Source organism: Panthera pardus, unplaced genomic scaffold (assembly GCF_024362965.1).
Source record: "Panthera pardus isolate Hobbes unplaced genomic scaffold, ASM2436296v1 HiC_scaffold_17, whole genome shotgun sequence".
NCBI classification, from domain to species: domain Eukaryota; kingdom Metazoa; phylum Chordata; class Mammalia; order Carnivora; family Felidae; genus Panthera; species Panthera pardus.
The window spans coordinates 95,062,333-95,081,065 of NW_026526732.1; the positions used below are offsets into that span (position 1 = coordinate 95,062,333).

At 35.8% G+C, this 18,733-nt stretch overlaps 1 protein-coding gene across 15 annotated transcripts in view; it reads left to right on the plus strand.

Annotated features, from left to right (window-relative positions):
- Nucleotides 1-18,733, plus strand: part of KHDRBS2 (KH RNA binding domain containing, signal transduction associated 2) — a 626,804-nt gene that overhangs the window by 221,479 nt on the left and 386,592 nt on the right. For all 15 annotated transcript variants that reach the window (XR_008422979.1, XR_008422982.1, XR_008422981.1 and 12 more), the window contains exon 3: nt 3,035-3,151. Coding sequence is in view for 7 of the 15 variants with exons in the window: in XM_053904773.1 (XP_053760748.1) it covers nt 3,035-3,151 (117 nt within the window). In the remaining 8 variants the exon portion in view is untranslated. The remainder of the gene's footprint in view (nt 1-3,034; nt 3,152-18,733) is intronic.

The following is an 18,733-nucleotide window of genomic DNA, read 5'->3' on the forward strand; positions in this document are numbered from 1 at the left end:
GGGCAAGAACAGACTGAAGGAAGAGGTAGGCCACTCCAGATTGGTAGGTGAAAGGTTTAATAAGCAAGGAACTTCTATATGAGACTTGTCTTGGGTGACTGCAAAATGAGTAGATCTTAGCACCTGCCCACCACAATCTTAAGAGTTTATACAGACGCCTTAATATGGTTCAGTCATGTTTACAGTCCAGATGGTCTAAAGGCTGTGTCCTTAAAGTGGCTCCTATTGTGGGAACAGTGGGTGGAACATAAATTCCAAGGATAAGGGAGGGGATAAAGAGCCTCTGCTTGCCAAAGTCCAGGTTGTGGGTCAATTGGCAGTCATACCTCGACGACTCCTCCAACATCTGCATAGATTGGAATGATGTGTTTCCTAAAAGTCTAGTGAAATTCCTATGTAGAAGTGCCTGCAATTAGTATTAGTTATGATACTGTTCTTAAATATTTCTGTGTTTTCAACCTTCTAATTTTGCCTCCATTTTTAATTGAAGTACTATTTACGTACTGTGAAATGCACAGGTTTCAGTGTACAACTTGATAAGTTTTGACAAAAATGTACCTATACTTTCAACACAATATAGAACACTTCCATCACCCCAGATGTTTCCTTCAAATCACTTTCCCGTCAGTCCAATCCTGGCCTTCTATTTTCCATAGGCAACCACTCTTAGGAATTCTACCACCATGTATTATTTTGGCCTCTAGAACTTTGTATTAATAGAATCTAATGTGATATACTTTTTTTGTATCTGGCTTCTTTCACTCAACATAATTGTGAGATATATCCATGCCATTGTATTAATCAGTGAATTATCCCTTTCTATTTATGTATAAACTTGTTGATCTTTTCTCCTTGGATAGGCATTGGTTTATTTATAGTTTAATGGTGACTGTGAGTAAAATATTATGGACACTCTTGTACAAGTTGTTTTGTGAACATGTGCTTCTATTTCCCTTGGTTAAATACCTAAGTAGAATTGCTAGGTCATAGCAGAACTCCATGTATAACTTTATACATAATAGCCAGTCTTCCCAAGGTAGTTGTATCGTTTTAAACTGCCAACAGTAATTGCTCCAGTACTTCCACATCCTTATCCTCATCAATATTTGGTCTTTGTTTGTTTGTTTGTTTGTTTTAGTAATTCTGATATATGTGTGTTTAATTATTGACTTGATGGAATTTTTTATAGATTCTAGATACTAATCTTTTTTTAAAGTTCATTTATTTATTTTTGAGAGAGAGAGAGAGAGAGCAGGGAAGGGGCAGAGAGAGAGACAGATTGAATCCCAGGCTCTCAGCACGGAGCCTGATGCAGGGCTCAGTTTCATGAACCGTGAGATCTTGACCTGAGCCAAAGTCAAGAGTCAGACAGACGCTAATTGACTGAGCTATGTAGGCACCCCATAGATACTAGTTTTTTTTAAAGTTTGTATTTTAATTCCAGTCAGTTAACATACAGTGTTACATTTGGATACTAATCATTTTTCAGATGTATACACGGGGAATATAGTCTCCCAATCTGTGGCTTGTCTATTCAGTTTCTTAGTGGTTTTGGGATCAGCAAAAGCTTTAGTGAGTGCTGTTTGCTTCATATTAAGTAACTTTTCCCAGTTTAACTTTGCAAAGGCATTCTTCTATGCTTTCTAACTAGAATTTTTATAATTTTAGATTTCATGTTTAGATCTACGATAGATCTCAAAATAAAGTTTGCCTAAAAGCGAGGTGGGACAGAAAAGTTTTTTTGTGTGTTTGTTTTCTTTTGGTGTTTTGTTTTGTTTGCATATGATTATCCAAATGTTCTAGCTCCATTTGCTAAAAAGATTTGCTTTTCAAATATTATTACTTCGGCACTTTTTCTGAACATCAATTTACCTTGTAAGTGTAGTCTTTCTGAATTTTGTACTGTTCTATTTATCTACTTCCCTATAGGTACAACAATCCACACTTCAGTACAATATTAAATAAATGTGGTGAAAGCAGACATCCTTGAATTTATCCTAGACTTAGGGGAAAAGCATTTAGTCTTTCACCACTCAGTAGGGTGTATTTTTTACTACAGGATTATGGATTTTAAAATATATAGAGAAAAACTCTCGTTTAGAAAGAAGTTACTTAATTTTATTTATCTTTGTTTTTCATTTACCCAACACAGCTTTTGGTGCATTCTACGGTTTTTGGTGCATTCTAACCCCTTTTTATTTTTTATTTTATTAAAATAATTTATTTCTTTATTTTTGAGAGAGAGAGGGAAAGAGAGAGAGAGAGAGAGAGACAGAGCGTGAGTGGGGAGGGGCAGAGAGAGAGAGGGAGACACAGAATCGGAAGCAGGCTCCACACTCTGAGCTGTGAGCACAGAGCCTGATGCACACTTGAACCATCGAATCAGACTTTGAGATCATGACCTGAGCTGAAGTCGGACACTTAAGCGACTGAGCCACCCAGGCACCCCAAAGCCCTTTCTATTTCTTAAATTAATAGGTGAAAGATTATTCAAGTCATTTGGTGTGGAGTATGTTAGTAACTGACAATATACTCCAATAACTGCTTTTATTTCACTAGTTTTAACTATGTTTTAGGAAGAATAACATACTGAATAGACCCTCTAGAATTTCCTGTTTAGAGAAACTGTTTTGTATGTATGCACTATCAGTAGTGTTTTAAACTTTTCTGTATATGTGTAGTTTTCAATAATCTGTTTGGAGAGAAAAAGCTTTTAGTAATTTTGTAACCATTGTGCTCCTCCCTAATTTCTTTTTTGTAAGTGATTTATTTATTCGATTATGTAAGTATATGACATGGTTCAATATATTATTGATTTTGGCAGTCTTTTAGGAAGAGGCATCCTTCTTAAAATGGATCGTAGATGAGAAGATCTGAAATAGTTTTGTGTGTGTATGTGTCTCTGTGTGTGTGAATGGCATAACTCTCTTCTGCATGGTAAAGTTTGAAAAGCCCACAGCCCATCATTTATTTTTGGTGCAAATTACTACTTTTTTCTACTTTAAAACAGAATTGTATTGATTTTGTTTCCTAGTTCAATTTTGTGGGGAAATTGCTTGGACCAAGAGGAAACTCCTTGAAGAGACTACAGGAAGAAACAGGTGCTAAAATGTCTATCCTGGGCAAAGGATCAATGAGAGATAAAGCAAAGGTACTGAACTTTGAATTTGATATTTAACACATACAGGAGGTTACCTGTAACACTGATGGCCAAACTTACAAGCATATCTGCACTGTTGTCCCATCATTTCCTGTGATTTTTCACCTTCTGGGACCACCCTATTGCACTCCCTGTTGATTCTTCTATTTTCGTAAAAATCAATTACCCGCCTTTTTTCCCCCAGAACATGTAATTCCATATCTTTATTCTCTTTAGTCCTTTGTGTAAATTGTTGTCAAATCTTTTCACTTTTTCTGTGTCTTCTGTAGGATGTTTCTATATGTCTATGCTCATTTTCTTTAATTCCCTGTCTGGATCCCCTTTCTCTCTTCAACTATGTCACCTAATCACATCCATTATATCATTGTCTCTTTTTGTCTCTTTGCTCCATTTCACTCTGGCCCTCTTATCTAAAGCAATTTCAAATACTCATCTGCAAATCTAAGAGAATTCCACTCATTTTCTTAAATGTTTCAATTCACCTGACCTCAAAAGAACAAATAAGCTAAGAAATATATGAACTTTGATATTTGAAATGATTTCCTTCATATCTGAACGACATCATTGTCCCATTTTATAAAATGAAAGCAATTTTCAATGTGTTATAATTCACTGTTTTGGAAAAATAACAACCATTTATAGAGATCTATTCATAAAGGATCCTTTAAGATTCATTGAGAAAAGGTGGGTGTGTTAAGGTAGTATTATTTGATCAGGCCATGCTTTTCTGATTCAGTATGTTACCATGGAAAATATAATTTTCAAACATTTATTTCTGAATATGGGAATTACTTAGAAAATTGTTTAGGAGTTCTCCCTTTTAACTGTTAATGTGAAATCTTGAATAAATTTATAGTGGGAAATGTCACTGTACAGATAGCTCATAATCTTACAATGTAAACTTCATATTGTGCACTTTTTATATTCTTCAAACTTTCTTAAGAGTTAGATCAGGCATCATCTCCCCAACAGGGATTTCCTGACCTCCTGTGACAGGCTAAATCCTCTCATCACAACGTATTTTATTGAAATGTTTGGTTTCTCTCATTAAACTGTACACTCCCACCAGCTGGAGAAATATCCTTGTCAGCTTTGCCTACTCAGAGTATCTGTGTAGTCCCTCCCTCCGTAGCTTTCAAAGTAAATGAGTATTTATTGCTTTTTCCCATATATTTGGAAGTTTTTTTTTCTGTTCACAAAGTTGTACATTGGATGCCTTTTTTCCTGTTAGGTACCAGCATAAGTATTTGAAAATCTAGGAGGAAACAAATTTGGTTCTATTAAGTTTCCATTATGTTTAATTTACTAATATTAGCTGTTGCTTGAAATCCAGGTTCTCATTGATTACTTTTTGGGTGATCCATCATGTTTGCCTATGCTTCAACTATTTTCATTGTTCTTCTACAAAATGAAAGAAAATAAGAACATTTAAGAACAACAATAGGGGTGCCTGGGTTGCTCAGTCCGTTAAGCCTCTGACCTCAGCTCAGGTCATGATCTCAGGGTTCATGGGTTAGAGCCCGCGTTGGGCTCTATGCTGACAGCTCAGAGCCTGCAGCCTGCTTCAGATTCTATGTCTCCTCCGTCTCAGCTCCTCCCCCGCTTGTGCTCTCTCTTAAAAATGATAAACATTTAAAAAAATTTTTTAATATTAAAAAAGGAACAACAATAATGTATTGTACTGTAAACTACATTTTATAGAATCTAGATACGATCTTAACTGCCAAGGGTTGTGGGCACAAAGATGACATAAAACCACAGACGTGGATATGCAAAAGTTCACCTTAGTAAACACTTTATTAAAATAAAAAAATAAATCCTTGTTAAAACATTGATTACTATGCTGCTGTTTTACCTCTTCCCAACACGACCTGATCAGGAAGAAAGATTTTATATGTGATTTTATTCTTTTAACAAATAAATAAAACTCACATGATTCTTCTGTGGAAGTACCTCTGTGTGTATGTATTATACAGCCACACAGGAATATATTCATGTATTAATTGCAGAAGTATTTGTTGCTATGTGTCACACTATGTGTCATCCGTAGTCTCCTCCTAAAGTTTACATTCCATTGGCAGAGACAGATAATAAATAAGTGAATAAGCACAATTTAATAATTATTATGGATTGAAATAATACGGATTGTTTTTCTGTGTTGACACTGCTATTAAGATGCTACACAATGTATGTCCTAAACTTGATCTTTGCTTCACGACAAAAAGGAGATACTTGGGTAGTTGTCTAAGTCAGGACAAAATAACTATGCAAAAGTCTTGCACTTCTGCTATGTGCTTAAACTGTAGATTAAATATCATGCTCTATAGAAAATAAATATTAGACATGAGTCAAGCCCTCACAAAACTTTTAATTTAATTAAACATCCTGATATGTTTAATGCTTTTTTTTTAAATTTTTTTTATTGTTTATTATTTTTGAGAGAGAGAGACAGAGAGACTGAGAACAAGCAGGGAAGGGGCAGAGAGAGAGAGGGAGACACAGAATCCGAAGCAGGCTCCAGACTCTGAGCGCTCAGGACAGAGCCCGACGTGAGGCTTGAACTCACAGACCACGAGATCATGACCTGAGCTGTAGTCGGCCACCCAGCTGACTGAGCCACCCAGGCACCCCTATTTAACACTTTCTTTAAAAAAAAAGTTAAGAGGGGCGCCTGGGTGGCTCAGTCGGTTAAGTGGCCGACTTCGGCTCAGGTCATGATCTCGCGGTCTGTGAGTTCGAGCCCCGCATCGGGCTCTGTGCTGACAGCTCAGAGCCTGGAGCCTGTTTCGGATTCTGTGTCTCCCTCTCTCTGACCGTCCCCCGTTCATGTTCTGCCTCTCTCTGTCTCAAAAATAAATAAACGTTAAAAAAAAAAAAAGTTAAGAAAGCATCAGTCATTGAATTAGTAGGTGGAAAGAGTGACATACTCATTTAATTTTATAATTCTAATAAGACTTTTTCATCCTTAGCAAAGCATGACATTTTAAGATTTATTCTAAGATCATTATAAAATTGCATGGTATAGAAAATAGTTCTAGTGGTTTAGTGTAGTAAAGAGTTTCTACCAAGTTTAATGTTTTTATTTGTGTTATTTTGGATTTGATGGATTTGGGGGAAATATTCCTTTTAGTTTTGTGATACCTAGCCAATAACTCTATAAGCAAAGCAAGGAAACAGAGCGAAAACAAAGTGAAGTGTGGTAATATCCAAGGTAATACCAGTGGCAAAATCCTACCGTATATTCAATATTTTATTCCCATAGTGGTCAGATCACCGAATATATGAACTCACATTTTACCTAAAACTATGCAGGGATGCTTGAACAGAAGCTGGCTTTTAAATTGTGATGATAAAGGTATTCTTAGAGAAAATTAGGAGGTAACATATACAGCATGTTTGCAATATTTCAAAATATCTCAGGAAATTAACTGGCAGTTCAGAAATTTCTTTAAAGTCTACGTCCCTCATGCACCATATGGCCAGCCAGTTCGAAATAACCATGCAGCTGCCGGCTTCACTAGCGGTTGCTTCTGAGCAATCTTCAGGGGTAACTTACTGTAGCTTCGGATAGAGTGTTGCTATTTTTAGTGATGCTGATGGCAGAGATTGGTGAGGGAGAACAGAGGAAGCAGTGGTCTACAGGCTTATCTTTGAAAAGAGTGAGGAGCAAACATATTATCTTCAAGAGAAAAGGTTTGAGAGTTTAGAGAAAATCAGACAAAAGCCAGTCACCCCGATAACAGTGAAGAAACAGCGGAAAGCATCAAAGCAAATTTCTTGCATACTTCCATTGTCCTTAAATGGAAATCACAAATAGACATGTTGCAAATAAATGATGTTGTAATGACAGGTATTCTGGCATTTCTGTTAATAAGCTTGGTTGAAATTTTGGCATGGAGTCTTAGAACATGCTGGTTATTATATGTTAAAAGTAAAGTGCCATTTGGTGGAGTTTTATGTGAAACTGTGTGATAATTCTCTAGGCAAGCCTTTCTCTCTTTGATGTGCTAATATCATGTGCAGTTTCTATTTTATAATATATCTTCTGTATTGGGTGATGGCTACTTTAGTAAATCCTTTCTGATTTCATGGCAATTTGATTTTCATCAACAATAAAATCAACCGAAAACCTTCAAAGTGATGCTGCTGCCTGGTGGGTGTGAACCCTGTACCAATCATCCTTCTCTCATTTGGCTTCTGGGCTATGCCTCACATCAAACAGCACTGTTAGTCTCTCAAATCCTGAAGGGGAGAGGCTCTGCTCACTGCCTGTCAGTCAGGCTGGGATCGGTTATGTAGACTTCTGTTTCAACTTTTTAACACCCCCAACAACAAAGCAACTTGTAATCCCACAAAATCAAGAGCCCAGACACCCTGATTTTAATTTTAGCTGTGCCCCGTAATAAACTGCACCATAGATCAACAATATTTTTTTCTCAGCTCCCCTCTGCAGGAAAGAATGCTTAGCCCAATCGTGACTTCCAAACAGAGATAGGGGAGTAAGCATTATTCTTTGCTTAAATATCACTTGAGTTTGTGAAGGACAAAGAGTATATCAGAAATTACAGATAGGTGGAAATTTATTTTTTATTTATTCACTGCATTCGTCTGTTTCTTGGATTTCTGAATTTTGAGAAATTAGATTTTAACAGACTAAACGGTTACACCTGAGCAGTGGCACATGTGCTAAGGAACACTGGATTGCAAACATATATTTTGTGAGAATGCAAGGAAACCAGTTTTAATGGCGAACGAACACAAGGTTATATCAACCTATGATATATTACGACTCCAAGTGACCAAACAATTAATATAGTCAGGTTTGAGCTGAAGAGTGAAATATATCGTCACACTAGTGAGAAATAATTTTTACATTAACATCTTCAACCCTTTTATGTGTAAATAATTTGTCATTCATTGCAGTGGGCTTTGACCTAAGAATGAAAACAAAACAAAACAAATTCCATAAATCTATCCAAGCTCTGGTCTTCATAAGCTTCATTGACAGAGCATGAGGTGGCAGTGTTTTGCATGTTGTGAATCAAAATTATATATATGTTTTATTTTTATTTTTGTTTAATGTTGATTTTTTGAGAGACAGAGTGCAAGCTGGGGAGGGGCAGAGAGAGAGAGAGAGAGAGACAGACAGACAGACAGAATCCAAAGCAGGCTCCAGCCAGTTAAATGGAGAGGCCTTGTGTAGGTACCAGTGGGGAATCCCAGTGGAGCCCAGCGTTTGAGTCATCCCTGCCCAGGCATTACACATGCAAGTAAAGAACTCTCCAGATGGTATCGGCCTCTAGCCATTTGAGTGATCACAGATTGTTGGCGTCCTATGTGTAGCCCCAGGCTCTGGGATCAAAACACATTATCCCCATTGTGCTCTGTCTAAATCCCTCACCCACAGAATCCATGCACATAGTAACATGCTTGTTATTTTAGGCAACTAAGTTTGACATGGTTACTTATATAACATTAGATGACTGGAACATATTCCTACAATTTTATTTATAAAATTAAAAGATTCTCAACATTGTGAGCAATTTTCCGAATACTGGATTTGTTCTCTTGTGTTTCTGCTGCCCTCTCATGGCAATTACTACAGACTTTGAAAATTTCTGGGGATTTGTGTGGGTTTGTGTATTTGGTGTTTTGATTTTTTTTGTTATTTATCTGCACCTTATTTTGAAGCATATGTCAAAGTTCTGTTTCAAAGTTGCCAGTAAGAGAAAAGTCTTCCAAGAAAGACAATTCAAAGATTTCCAGAATGTTTGACTTAAAAAGTATTAAGCTAGTCATAAAGCTGGTTTAAGGCCTTTGTACCTTTGAATGTCTACTTTAATGCCAAGAGACTCAATCAAGGTTAATTTGTTAGGTAATTCTTATTTCTTTGTAAGGTTTCTTAATTTTATTACAGCCTGCGAAAATGAGTGCTGTGGCATTTTGTCAGGGATGTTACATAGATCCCAGAAGGGGAAGGTATTGCGCCATACGGAATGTACTGCCCCAAACCAAGACTGGGATAGTTTTCTCTCTTAGTCCCTCCTTTGGACCAGGTCAGATTGTTGAAGGTTTGTTGTAGCCAAGAAAAGGACCATGTGGCATTTTTGTGCTGAGAACATTAACTGAGTTTGTTGCTTCATCAGTCATTTCTTAACTTTCTTACAGATGGTGGAATTTAGATAAGGGATCAAGTTATACAGTATACTACCATCAAGGTTACCTGCAATCTATTTACCCATTGACTTCTTTCTTTACCAGTTTCCTATGTTAGGGAAGAATTTCTAAGCAGAATCCTAAGGTGATTCAATTTACTGATATACATTCATATACTATTAATATATTTTATAATATTTAGTGCTACATATATGTTTAGTTGGCTTATCCCTCTCAACATATGTTTTTTAAGTATTAATATTTGCTTTGCTTTTTTAAACTAGACCCAGTCTTCGCTCTGCCCACACGTTACAAATTCCAGTAGACACATAAGAATCACCAGAGCAAAGCAATAGACCCACACAGATAGACAATGAATATATTGGGTTTATATAATAGGTCAAATGAGAAAGAAAAATTTCCCAAATAACTTTATTTTGCTCGTTGTAAGAACTACTACATTTTTAGTTTTATGGGTAATTTTAATGTCAAACCAAATAAGAATGGTGATCTAAAATTAAAAAAAAAATTATGGTTTTAACTCTTAGAAAAACCTTTGATGGAAGGTTGTTATTTGTACATTTCTAGAAAGATAATGTTGCATGTTTGTTTTAAATTGTTAGAACTTGACCCCAATAGATGTTCTTTGAAGAGAAATTTGGACTACTTGTTCTAGTGCAGCTTGGGGAATTTAGAGATACAGTTAAGAGGATAATGGGACGGGAGTAATGTTAAAGAGAAAAATCCTGCACTTAAGTGCACTATCAGCACTAATTCAGATTTTGAATTTCATTAGTTGCAGTGATGTTTTTGACTTTGTACTCTGCTTTCTCCTTATTGTTTTCTTTAATTTCACAAACCATTCAAAAGTTAAATAGTAATCTAGTTTTATCAGCCATAAATACACGAATCATTCATAGTTGAATAGTGTTGTCATGAATACTTGAAATTTTGTTTGAGCTCTTGACAACCCTTGATAAAAAGTAGAGAGCTCTTTTTTCTGGTTATGGTTCATGATGCTAAACAGAGCCCAGAGAAGGACAAAGTAGCCAAACTCCTTAGTCTAACAGATAACTGAGTTCACTTTTGCTTTCTGTATTGGTTCACCAAAATTGAAATCAAAAAGACCGAGTAAACATAAAAAAAAATGTTAAATTAAAAAAAAAGGCGGTGGGCGCCTGGGTGGCTCAGTCAGTTGAGCGACTGACTTCGGCTCAGGTCGTGATCTCACGGTTTGTGAGTTCGAGCCCCACGTCGAGCTCTGTGCTGACAGCTCAGAGCCTGGAGCCTGCTTCTGATTCTGTGCCTCCCTCTCTCTCTGCCCCTCCCCCACCCATGCTCTGTCTCTCTCTGTCTCAAAAACAAATAAACATAAAAAAAATTTAAATAAAAAGACCAAGAAAAATGAAAAAGCCAGGATACAAATGAAATTTTATGTATTTTGCTATGAACACAATCAATTGCACCACTTGACTTTTAGTGGCTGAGACAAAGTTTTATATACTTCCCGGGATGCCATTCACAAGGCCTTCTCTGTGAACTGTGCTTCTAATTGTTCAATACTGCTTGTCACCAGCACTTAACCTAGTTACAGGAGTGACCAACCACAAGTCAGTACAGGACACACTTCCATGTATGTCTTTCTTAATATCTAAATATCAGAAATTACCTAAACTTCTTTTTTTTAAGTTTATTTATTTTGAGAGAGAGAGAGAGAGAGGGAGGGAGAGAGGAAGAGAGTGCAGGGGAGGGTCAGAGAGAGGGAGAGATAGAATCTCAAGCAGGTTCTGTGCTGTCAGGCCAGAGCCAGAGGTGAGGTTCAGTCTCACAAACTGCGAGATCATGACCTGAGCCTAAATGAAGAGTCAGATGCTTAACTGACTGAGCCACCCCGGCGCCCCTAGATTTCTTGTTAGTATATTTATTGTTGAAATGTTACTTGCAAAGATATTTATTGTGTCACATACTTTCTGTGCAAACAGCATTTGTTTTAATTTTGGTAATACTAACATTTAATTTTTTTTGCTTTTGAGGTCAGGGTTTTGAGATGAACTGTGAATATATGCCAGTATTCTTGCATGTAGTTTACCCCAGATAAGGCATGCCTAACCTATAGGTATATAGTTGCTAAACAGCTACAGTTTCGCATCACTATGGAGTCCAAAACAAAACAAAAAAATGTAACCATTGATTTAGAAAACTTAGAATATCTGCAGAAGTTTTTATGTTCACATTTCTAAGTTTATTAAGCCCTGTATTTGCTGCTGCTTCTTTCTCAATAGTAGGCTTACTGTTTTCTCTTCCTTTTGATATTTTGCATGTTTTGAAAAAAAATTATTTCAGTTATTTGGCACTTTTATGGGATATTCTCCCCCATTTTTCTTAATTTTCTTCCTTTCACCTGTCTACCTTAAAACAATTTTAGAGCTAAAATTATTTAAAATCAGAAAAAATTTTCCAGTGTTTGAATACTGAATAGCTCTCATTTCTATTTCCCTGAATATTACTGAAATATGTGAGAGATATTTATTTCCTCAGCAGCACCACCATCATATTTACTTAAATCAAACTAAGTCAACAGTCACCACTACCAAACCAGGAGAATAAACAGTAAAGAATAAGAGGCCATCAACTAAACAGACATAGCCTTCCTTGGGCTGAGTTAATATTTTCAGGATCTCAGGGTGCCTGGGTGGCTCAGTCGGTTAAGAGTTGATTTCGGCTCAGGTCATGCTCGGTTTGTGAATTTGAGCCCCACTTGGTTCTCTGTGCTGACGGCTCAGAGCCTGGAGCCTGCTTCAGATTCTGTGTCCCTCTCTTTGTGCCCCTTCCCCACTCACATTCTGTCTCTCTTTCTCTCTCTCAAAAATAAACATTAAAATAATTTTAAAGAATATTTTTAGGATCTCAATTCTATACATTTTAGATTAAAAGTGATATCCACATTTTAAAAATAATTGTAACTATAACAATCTTAAAGCATGTAGAAACTTTCATTTTGATTATCATTTGTCTTAAGGAAGAATTCATAATATGGATAAAGCAGAATTATGTTTTATGGGCAATTCTATATCTTTAACATAATAATCTGGGTCGTAATAATTAAACTTGAGGAATCCTTAATATTATGAAGGTGACTGTGGGGTGGTCTTAATTTTCACTGAATTGATCAGAGGTGTAAACTATGTGTTTCCATATTCTACACATACACATGCACATGTACATTGGCTTATATAATCTTGGCAGAGAAAGTAAAAATGCTAGTTTATTTAGTTCATTGATTTTTATAACCAAAATATATTGTTGCCCAAGAGACAGTAGTTTGCTTGAGATTACTGGGAAATTATTAGGAAATATTTAATTATATGAGGTAAAAAAGAAAACATAAATAGGAGGACCAGTTTCATGAAAATACTTTGTTTAAACTGGCAGATTAATTTCAAGGAGCCATAACATTGGAAGCAATAGACTTTACTAAATTTTATCTTGCTGTTTCTTAAACTGCTACACCCAAGGTAAGAAGAAAATGGATCCAAATTACTTTAAATAATATAAAATTACCTACAGGATATAAAAGATTGAGTTGACCATGATTTTTCATCATGATCTAGCCTCTTTAAAACTGAGTAGCATAGACTTGCTTTGGATTCTGTCTTCCTCTGTCTCTGCCCCTCCCCACCTTGTGCTCTGTCTCTCTCTGTCTCTCAAAAAATAAATAAATAAATGTTAAATTTTTTTTTTTTTTAAATAAAAAGATCTCCTGGGAGGCTCAGCTGGTTTAGTGTCCAACTTTGGCTCAGGTTATATATGATCTCACAGTTCATGGGTTTGAGCCCCGTGTTGGGCTCTATGCTGACAGCTCAGAGCCTGGAGCCTGCTTCAGAATCTGTGTCTCTCTCTTTGCCCCTCCCCAGCTCATGCTCTGTGTCTCAAAAAAAAATAAACATTAAAAAAAATTTTTTAATTAAAAAAAAAAAAAACTGAGTAGTTTAGATATAATTTATTTGTGAAAATGCTTTCATCCAACCTCTGTGCTGTTTATCACAGACAGTATGCACCCCAGATGGATGAAAAAAGGGAAAGGGACCCTGTGCCGGGAGTCCCTGAGTTAACAGCCCATATGTTGGGGTGTAACAGTTGTCTGCATTTCATGACAACTCATACAGGGAAGAAGGTCACCACTTTCCAACCCTAGTCCTGTTCTTAGGGCAAGAGTAAGAGCAGCATGGGCTTTTGGGGAAGTCTGCCTGTGTTAGGAGCCCAGAGTTTCCTCTTTAAGAGGAAAGAGTTTTTCTTCATCCCTCTAGGTTTAAGGTCAGAAAATTGGTCACAGTATGTTTAGTTGCAAGTGTAATAGTTTCTTCCACATTGCTATGAATTCTTAAGGCTATAAACCAAAAATGTCATTTAAGTGCACATGTTTTTCCTCTAGCCAATGTTTGTTTGTTTGTTTGTTTTTTAAAGCCACCAGGCCTAGATCATATTTTTTTGCCTTTTATTAGGGTATAATTCACATATGCAAAAATCTAACACTTTTAAAAAAATTTTTTTGATGTTTATTAATTTTTGAGAGAGAGAGGGAGAGAGAAAGCATGAGTGGGGGCGGGGCGGAGAGAGAGGGGGACAGAGGAACTGAAGCAGGTTCTGTGCTGACAGCAGAAAGCCCAGTGCGGGGCTTGAACTCACAAACTGTAAGATCATGATATGAGTCAAAGTCTGATGCTTAACCAACTAAGCCACCCAGTGCCCCGAAAATCTACCACTTTTAAGTGTACAAATGTACATAGTCATGCTTGTACCATCACAATCAAGATAGAGCATGTTTCTGTCACACCAAAAATGTCCTTTGGGCCTTGCCTCACACTCTGGTCCTAGGAGATCTCTGATCTGCTCTCTGTTACCATCTTTTAACTTTTCCTAGAATTTCATAAACTAATTTACACAGTATATAGCTTGCTTCTGCGTTGTTTCTCTTGACATAATGTTTTTGAGGATTATCCATGTTGATGCATGTATCAATAGTTTGTTCCTTTACATCACTGAGAAGTTTTTCATTGTGTGGCTACACCAAAATTTACCCATTTTTTGATGATTATTTATAGATTGTTTACAGTTTAGGCTATTATGAATAAGGCTGCTGTAAAGATTCATATATGTTGTTGTATGGAGATATGACTTCACAATAGAGGATTTGGGAATTATTCTTTGAAAGTTAAAGAACAAGGACGTTAATATAATCTTTTTCATTAATATAATACATTTACCACAGGGCTATAAATTTTTTTAGAAAGTTAGAAAGAAGTATTCCTAATGTGTTGGTCATAAATTTACTTTCTGATTTTTGGTATGGTTTACTTGACACTCGTGACATCTATTAGTTCCGTGAAAGACTATTTTATTAGTTATTCATTTTTCATTCTGCAAATAATCATTTCTAAATTAAGGTTTGGGAGAATTTTTTTTTCAGCAGTGCCCTAGATTAGGATACCAGAGTTCAGATGCAAACTGGAGATTCTGATTCCCAAGCCAGAGAGATGAGATTTGTTAGATAAATGAAGCCATCTGCATCAATTTAAATAGTTCTACCAAATTGATTCATGAAGCGTCTAATATTTCCATGTAATTAGCAGTGGCATTTTCAAATCTCTATAACTGAGAGGAAAATTTAACCTTCTCTGAAGAATTGCACACTCTAGGGTTGATACTTTAGAAAATTATATTGTTCTAAGGGAATACTCACCAAAGAATTACATCAGACTTTGAACAGATGCTGCAAGATCCCTGTTTTATTGCTGGTGCACCGGAGTGGTGATATTAAAAGTCTTCATCTCCTCCCTCGCATCTGATGTTAAAACAGATTTCCCATTTCTCAGCTCTGACAGTTTAGTGGTGAATCTCTTGTGGCTGTTCCAAAAAAAAATTCTGCTTTCTCTTCTTTTCTCTTCTACTGTAAAATTAAACTCTGGGCATTAAGTTCAATGTCTATCTTTCTGTTGGGACTGTAAGGAGTCTTTCCCTCTAATGAAAGATGGAGGGCTTATTTCAAAAGATAATGTCTGTTTTTCTCTCACTCAAAGAATTTTATTTCTTACTATAAGTATTTTATACCTGCATATGCACTTTCACCTAAAAATAAATAAACATGCAAAATCTATGTATAATATTAATAGATTTTTATCCAAGATGTAATCTGTGAGCCTCACATCATATCTCATATCATTGCTTTACTAGGGGAAAATCTTAGAGACTGATTTATTATGAAAATCCTCAAGTCTGGTAATATCTCATACTCCTGCTTTCTCTTTGCTGCTTAGATTTCTGATCTTTTTTTCCTTCATGCCATATTAGAGGCATTGAATGCAGATGAACCACTCAGCTATTTTATGTTATAGAGGATAGACGTACTTAGATCATTAATGTGGAGAATGTTTGTCTTTCATGGCCTATTGCATGGGAGTTACAAATTAATTTCTAACCCTAGTTATCTTTCCTCATGATGTTAGTGATTCATAAATTTTTTAGACACTATAGTAGGTGATAGATGTAGTTTACTTAAAAATATTGATACATTTTATGAAACAGTTTCATAAGAAGAATGTTAGATAAATCAGGCATGTTTTATAAATTATTTGAAGGTTTTGTCTAGTGCCATACATCATCCATGTTAAAAAAACAAATAAACAAACAAACAAATAAACAAAGGCTCTTCTCTCCCAAATGTGAAGTAATAAATGATAGTTGGTCATATTGATGTTGATAAAAAGTATTATTGCTATCCCAAATATTTTATTGTGTCTTTTAACTAAAACGTGGTTATGAATTTTTCTATATTTTTAATATTATTAAAGTATATGCTACCAATAATAAGATTTGGGTAATTATTATATAAAATTTCTAAAATATAGGGGCGCCTGGGTGGCTCAGCCGGTTAAGCGGCCGACTTCGGCTCAGGTCATGATCTCACGGTCCGTGAGTTCAAGCCCCGCATCAGGCTCTGTGGTGACAGCTCAGACCCTGGAGCCTGCTTCCGATTCTGTGTCTCCCTCTCTCTCTGACCCTCCCCCGTTCATGCTGTCTCTCCCTGTCTCAAAAATAAATAAACGTTAAAAAAAATTTAAAATATAAGGGACTATTACCCATACTTAGTGGAATTATACTGTACTTTGTGACCATATTTGACTTTTTGAGGGCTTAAACTCTTTAAGGATAAAATTTGCCAGATCCATCTCCACATAAAATATTACCATTTTTATTGTTTGTTCAAATAATTTAACAATTCTAGTTATAGCTTGGAGCAAGTAACTTCATGACACAAGAGAAAAATAAAAATTATAACTTTTTAATCTTGGTTATCTTGCAGACATATTACTCTAAAGCAGAGAGTCTTGTGAATTCTCCCATGTGTTGACAAGCAACTTTTCCCATTCTGCTAAAGTGATTAGTTAAGAGTTGAACATTAATTAGTTTATTTATATTTCTTTTTATTTTTTACTTATGTATTTTATTGTTTCAAGTTTTTATTTAAATTCTAGTTAGTTAACATATAGTGTAATATTAATTTCAGGAGTAGAATTTAGTGATTTTCACTTACATGTAACACCCAGTGCTCATCACAAGTGCCCTCCTAATACACATCACCTGAGCCCATCCCTTGCCCATTTCCCCTCCAGCAACCCTCCGTTGAACACTAATTTATTTAAACAGGTGTTTTACTAATGTCTTTAAGAAAACGAGTTGCCAGTGAGCGTTACTAGTTTGATTTTGCACATACATTTCCACATGCATGTAAACATACCCTGATATTTTAAAAAGTACAATAAAAATATATGACTGAGAGCTTTGACAAAAGATACATGGTGAATACAATGTAAGTAATATAGGTAGAAAGAAAATAAATAAAAAACAGTACAAATAAGATAGGAAACACAAAATACTTAGAAACAAATCAGCATGTATACCAAAACTACATGACAGTTATCTTCCACCAACCTCAAAATGCAAGTGGGTAGAGATAAAGCAATGAAAGCTGCAAGATTAGCGTTTGTCGAGGGAAAGCAGAAACAAAACAGTGTGATTTCTGATGGCACAAGTACAGGCAGATGCCCAGGTAATAATATTTGTCAGGTAAATCTAAGAATAGAAGCTGACCCTTGAGAGGTGTTTTATTTTTATTTTTATTTATTTTTATTATTTTTCTTTATTTTTGAGATGCAGAGACAGAGTGCAGTGGGGGAGGGGCAGAGAGAGAGAGACACACACACACAGAATCGGAAGCAGGCTCCAGGCTCTGAGCTGTCAGCACAGAGCCCAATGCAGGGCCCGAACTCATGAACCTTGAGATCATGACCTAAGCTGAAGTCAGACGCTCAACCGAGTGAGCCACCCAGGTGCCCCTCCAGAGGTGTTTTGTACCTGAATTTATGGGTGAAGTCATTGAGTCCACTTCAAGATCTGAAGATACTGGGAAAGCCTGGGTTCTATGAACTCTTGAAATTCTAAGACTGAGCCACACAATGAGAAGCTGCTGGGCACAGCCCCAAACTAAGCAAGGAAGTAAAAAAAAAAAAAAAAAAAAAAAGGCAAAAATAGAATATTTAAATTAAATGGATCATTGAGCAGATAAGGTAGATTTCAGAAGGCAAGAGGCTGTATTTTTTTATCCTTTTGGAAAACTAAAAAGAGGGGGTGGTAGTGTTTACTCCACATACTGAACAGTAAAGAAAATCTCTCTTCACTTAAAAATGAGCAACAGGAAAGGATTTTGGCTGAATTACATAGGGAGCTATTTTAAGAAATGATAAAGCATCAGAATGAAAATCAAAACAGAAAGATGCACACCAAACAAGTAAAACATGTAGTTTCATATTTAATACCAAACTAAAAAAAGGAAGTATTGAAATAACCTCAAATTATTTAATTGGGAAAAGAGAGATTCATAAAGAGAGATGACAGGACTGATGAAAGAATTATTATGACCCAGTAATTAAACTACTAGGTATTTATCCAAAGGATACAAAAATGCTGATTCTAAGGGACACAGGCACCCCAATGTTTATACCAGCACTATCAACAATAGCCAAAGTATGGAAAGAGCCAAATGTCCATCCACTGAGGTGATATATATATATATATATATCCATATATATATATATCCATATATATATATATATATATATATATATATATATATATATCCATAATTGAATATTGGTGATGAAAAAGAATGAAATCTTGCCATTTGCAACAGTGTAGATGGGACTAGAGTATATTATGCTAAATAAAATAAGTCAGAAAAAGACAAATATCATATGATTTCATTCATATGTGGAATTTAAGAAACAAAACAGATTAACATAGGGGAAGGGAAAGAAAGAATAAGATAAGAGAGAGGGAGGCAAACCATAAGAGACTCTTAAA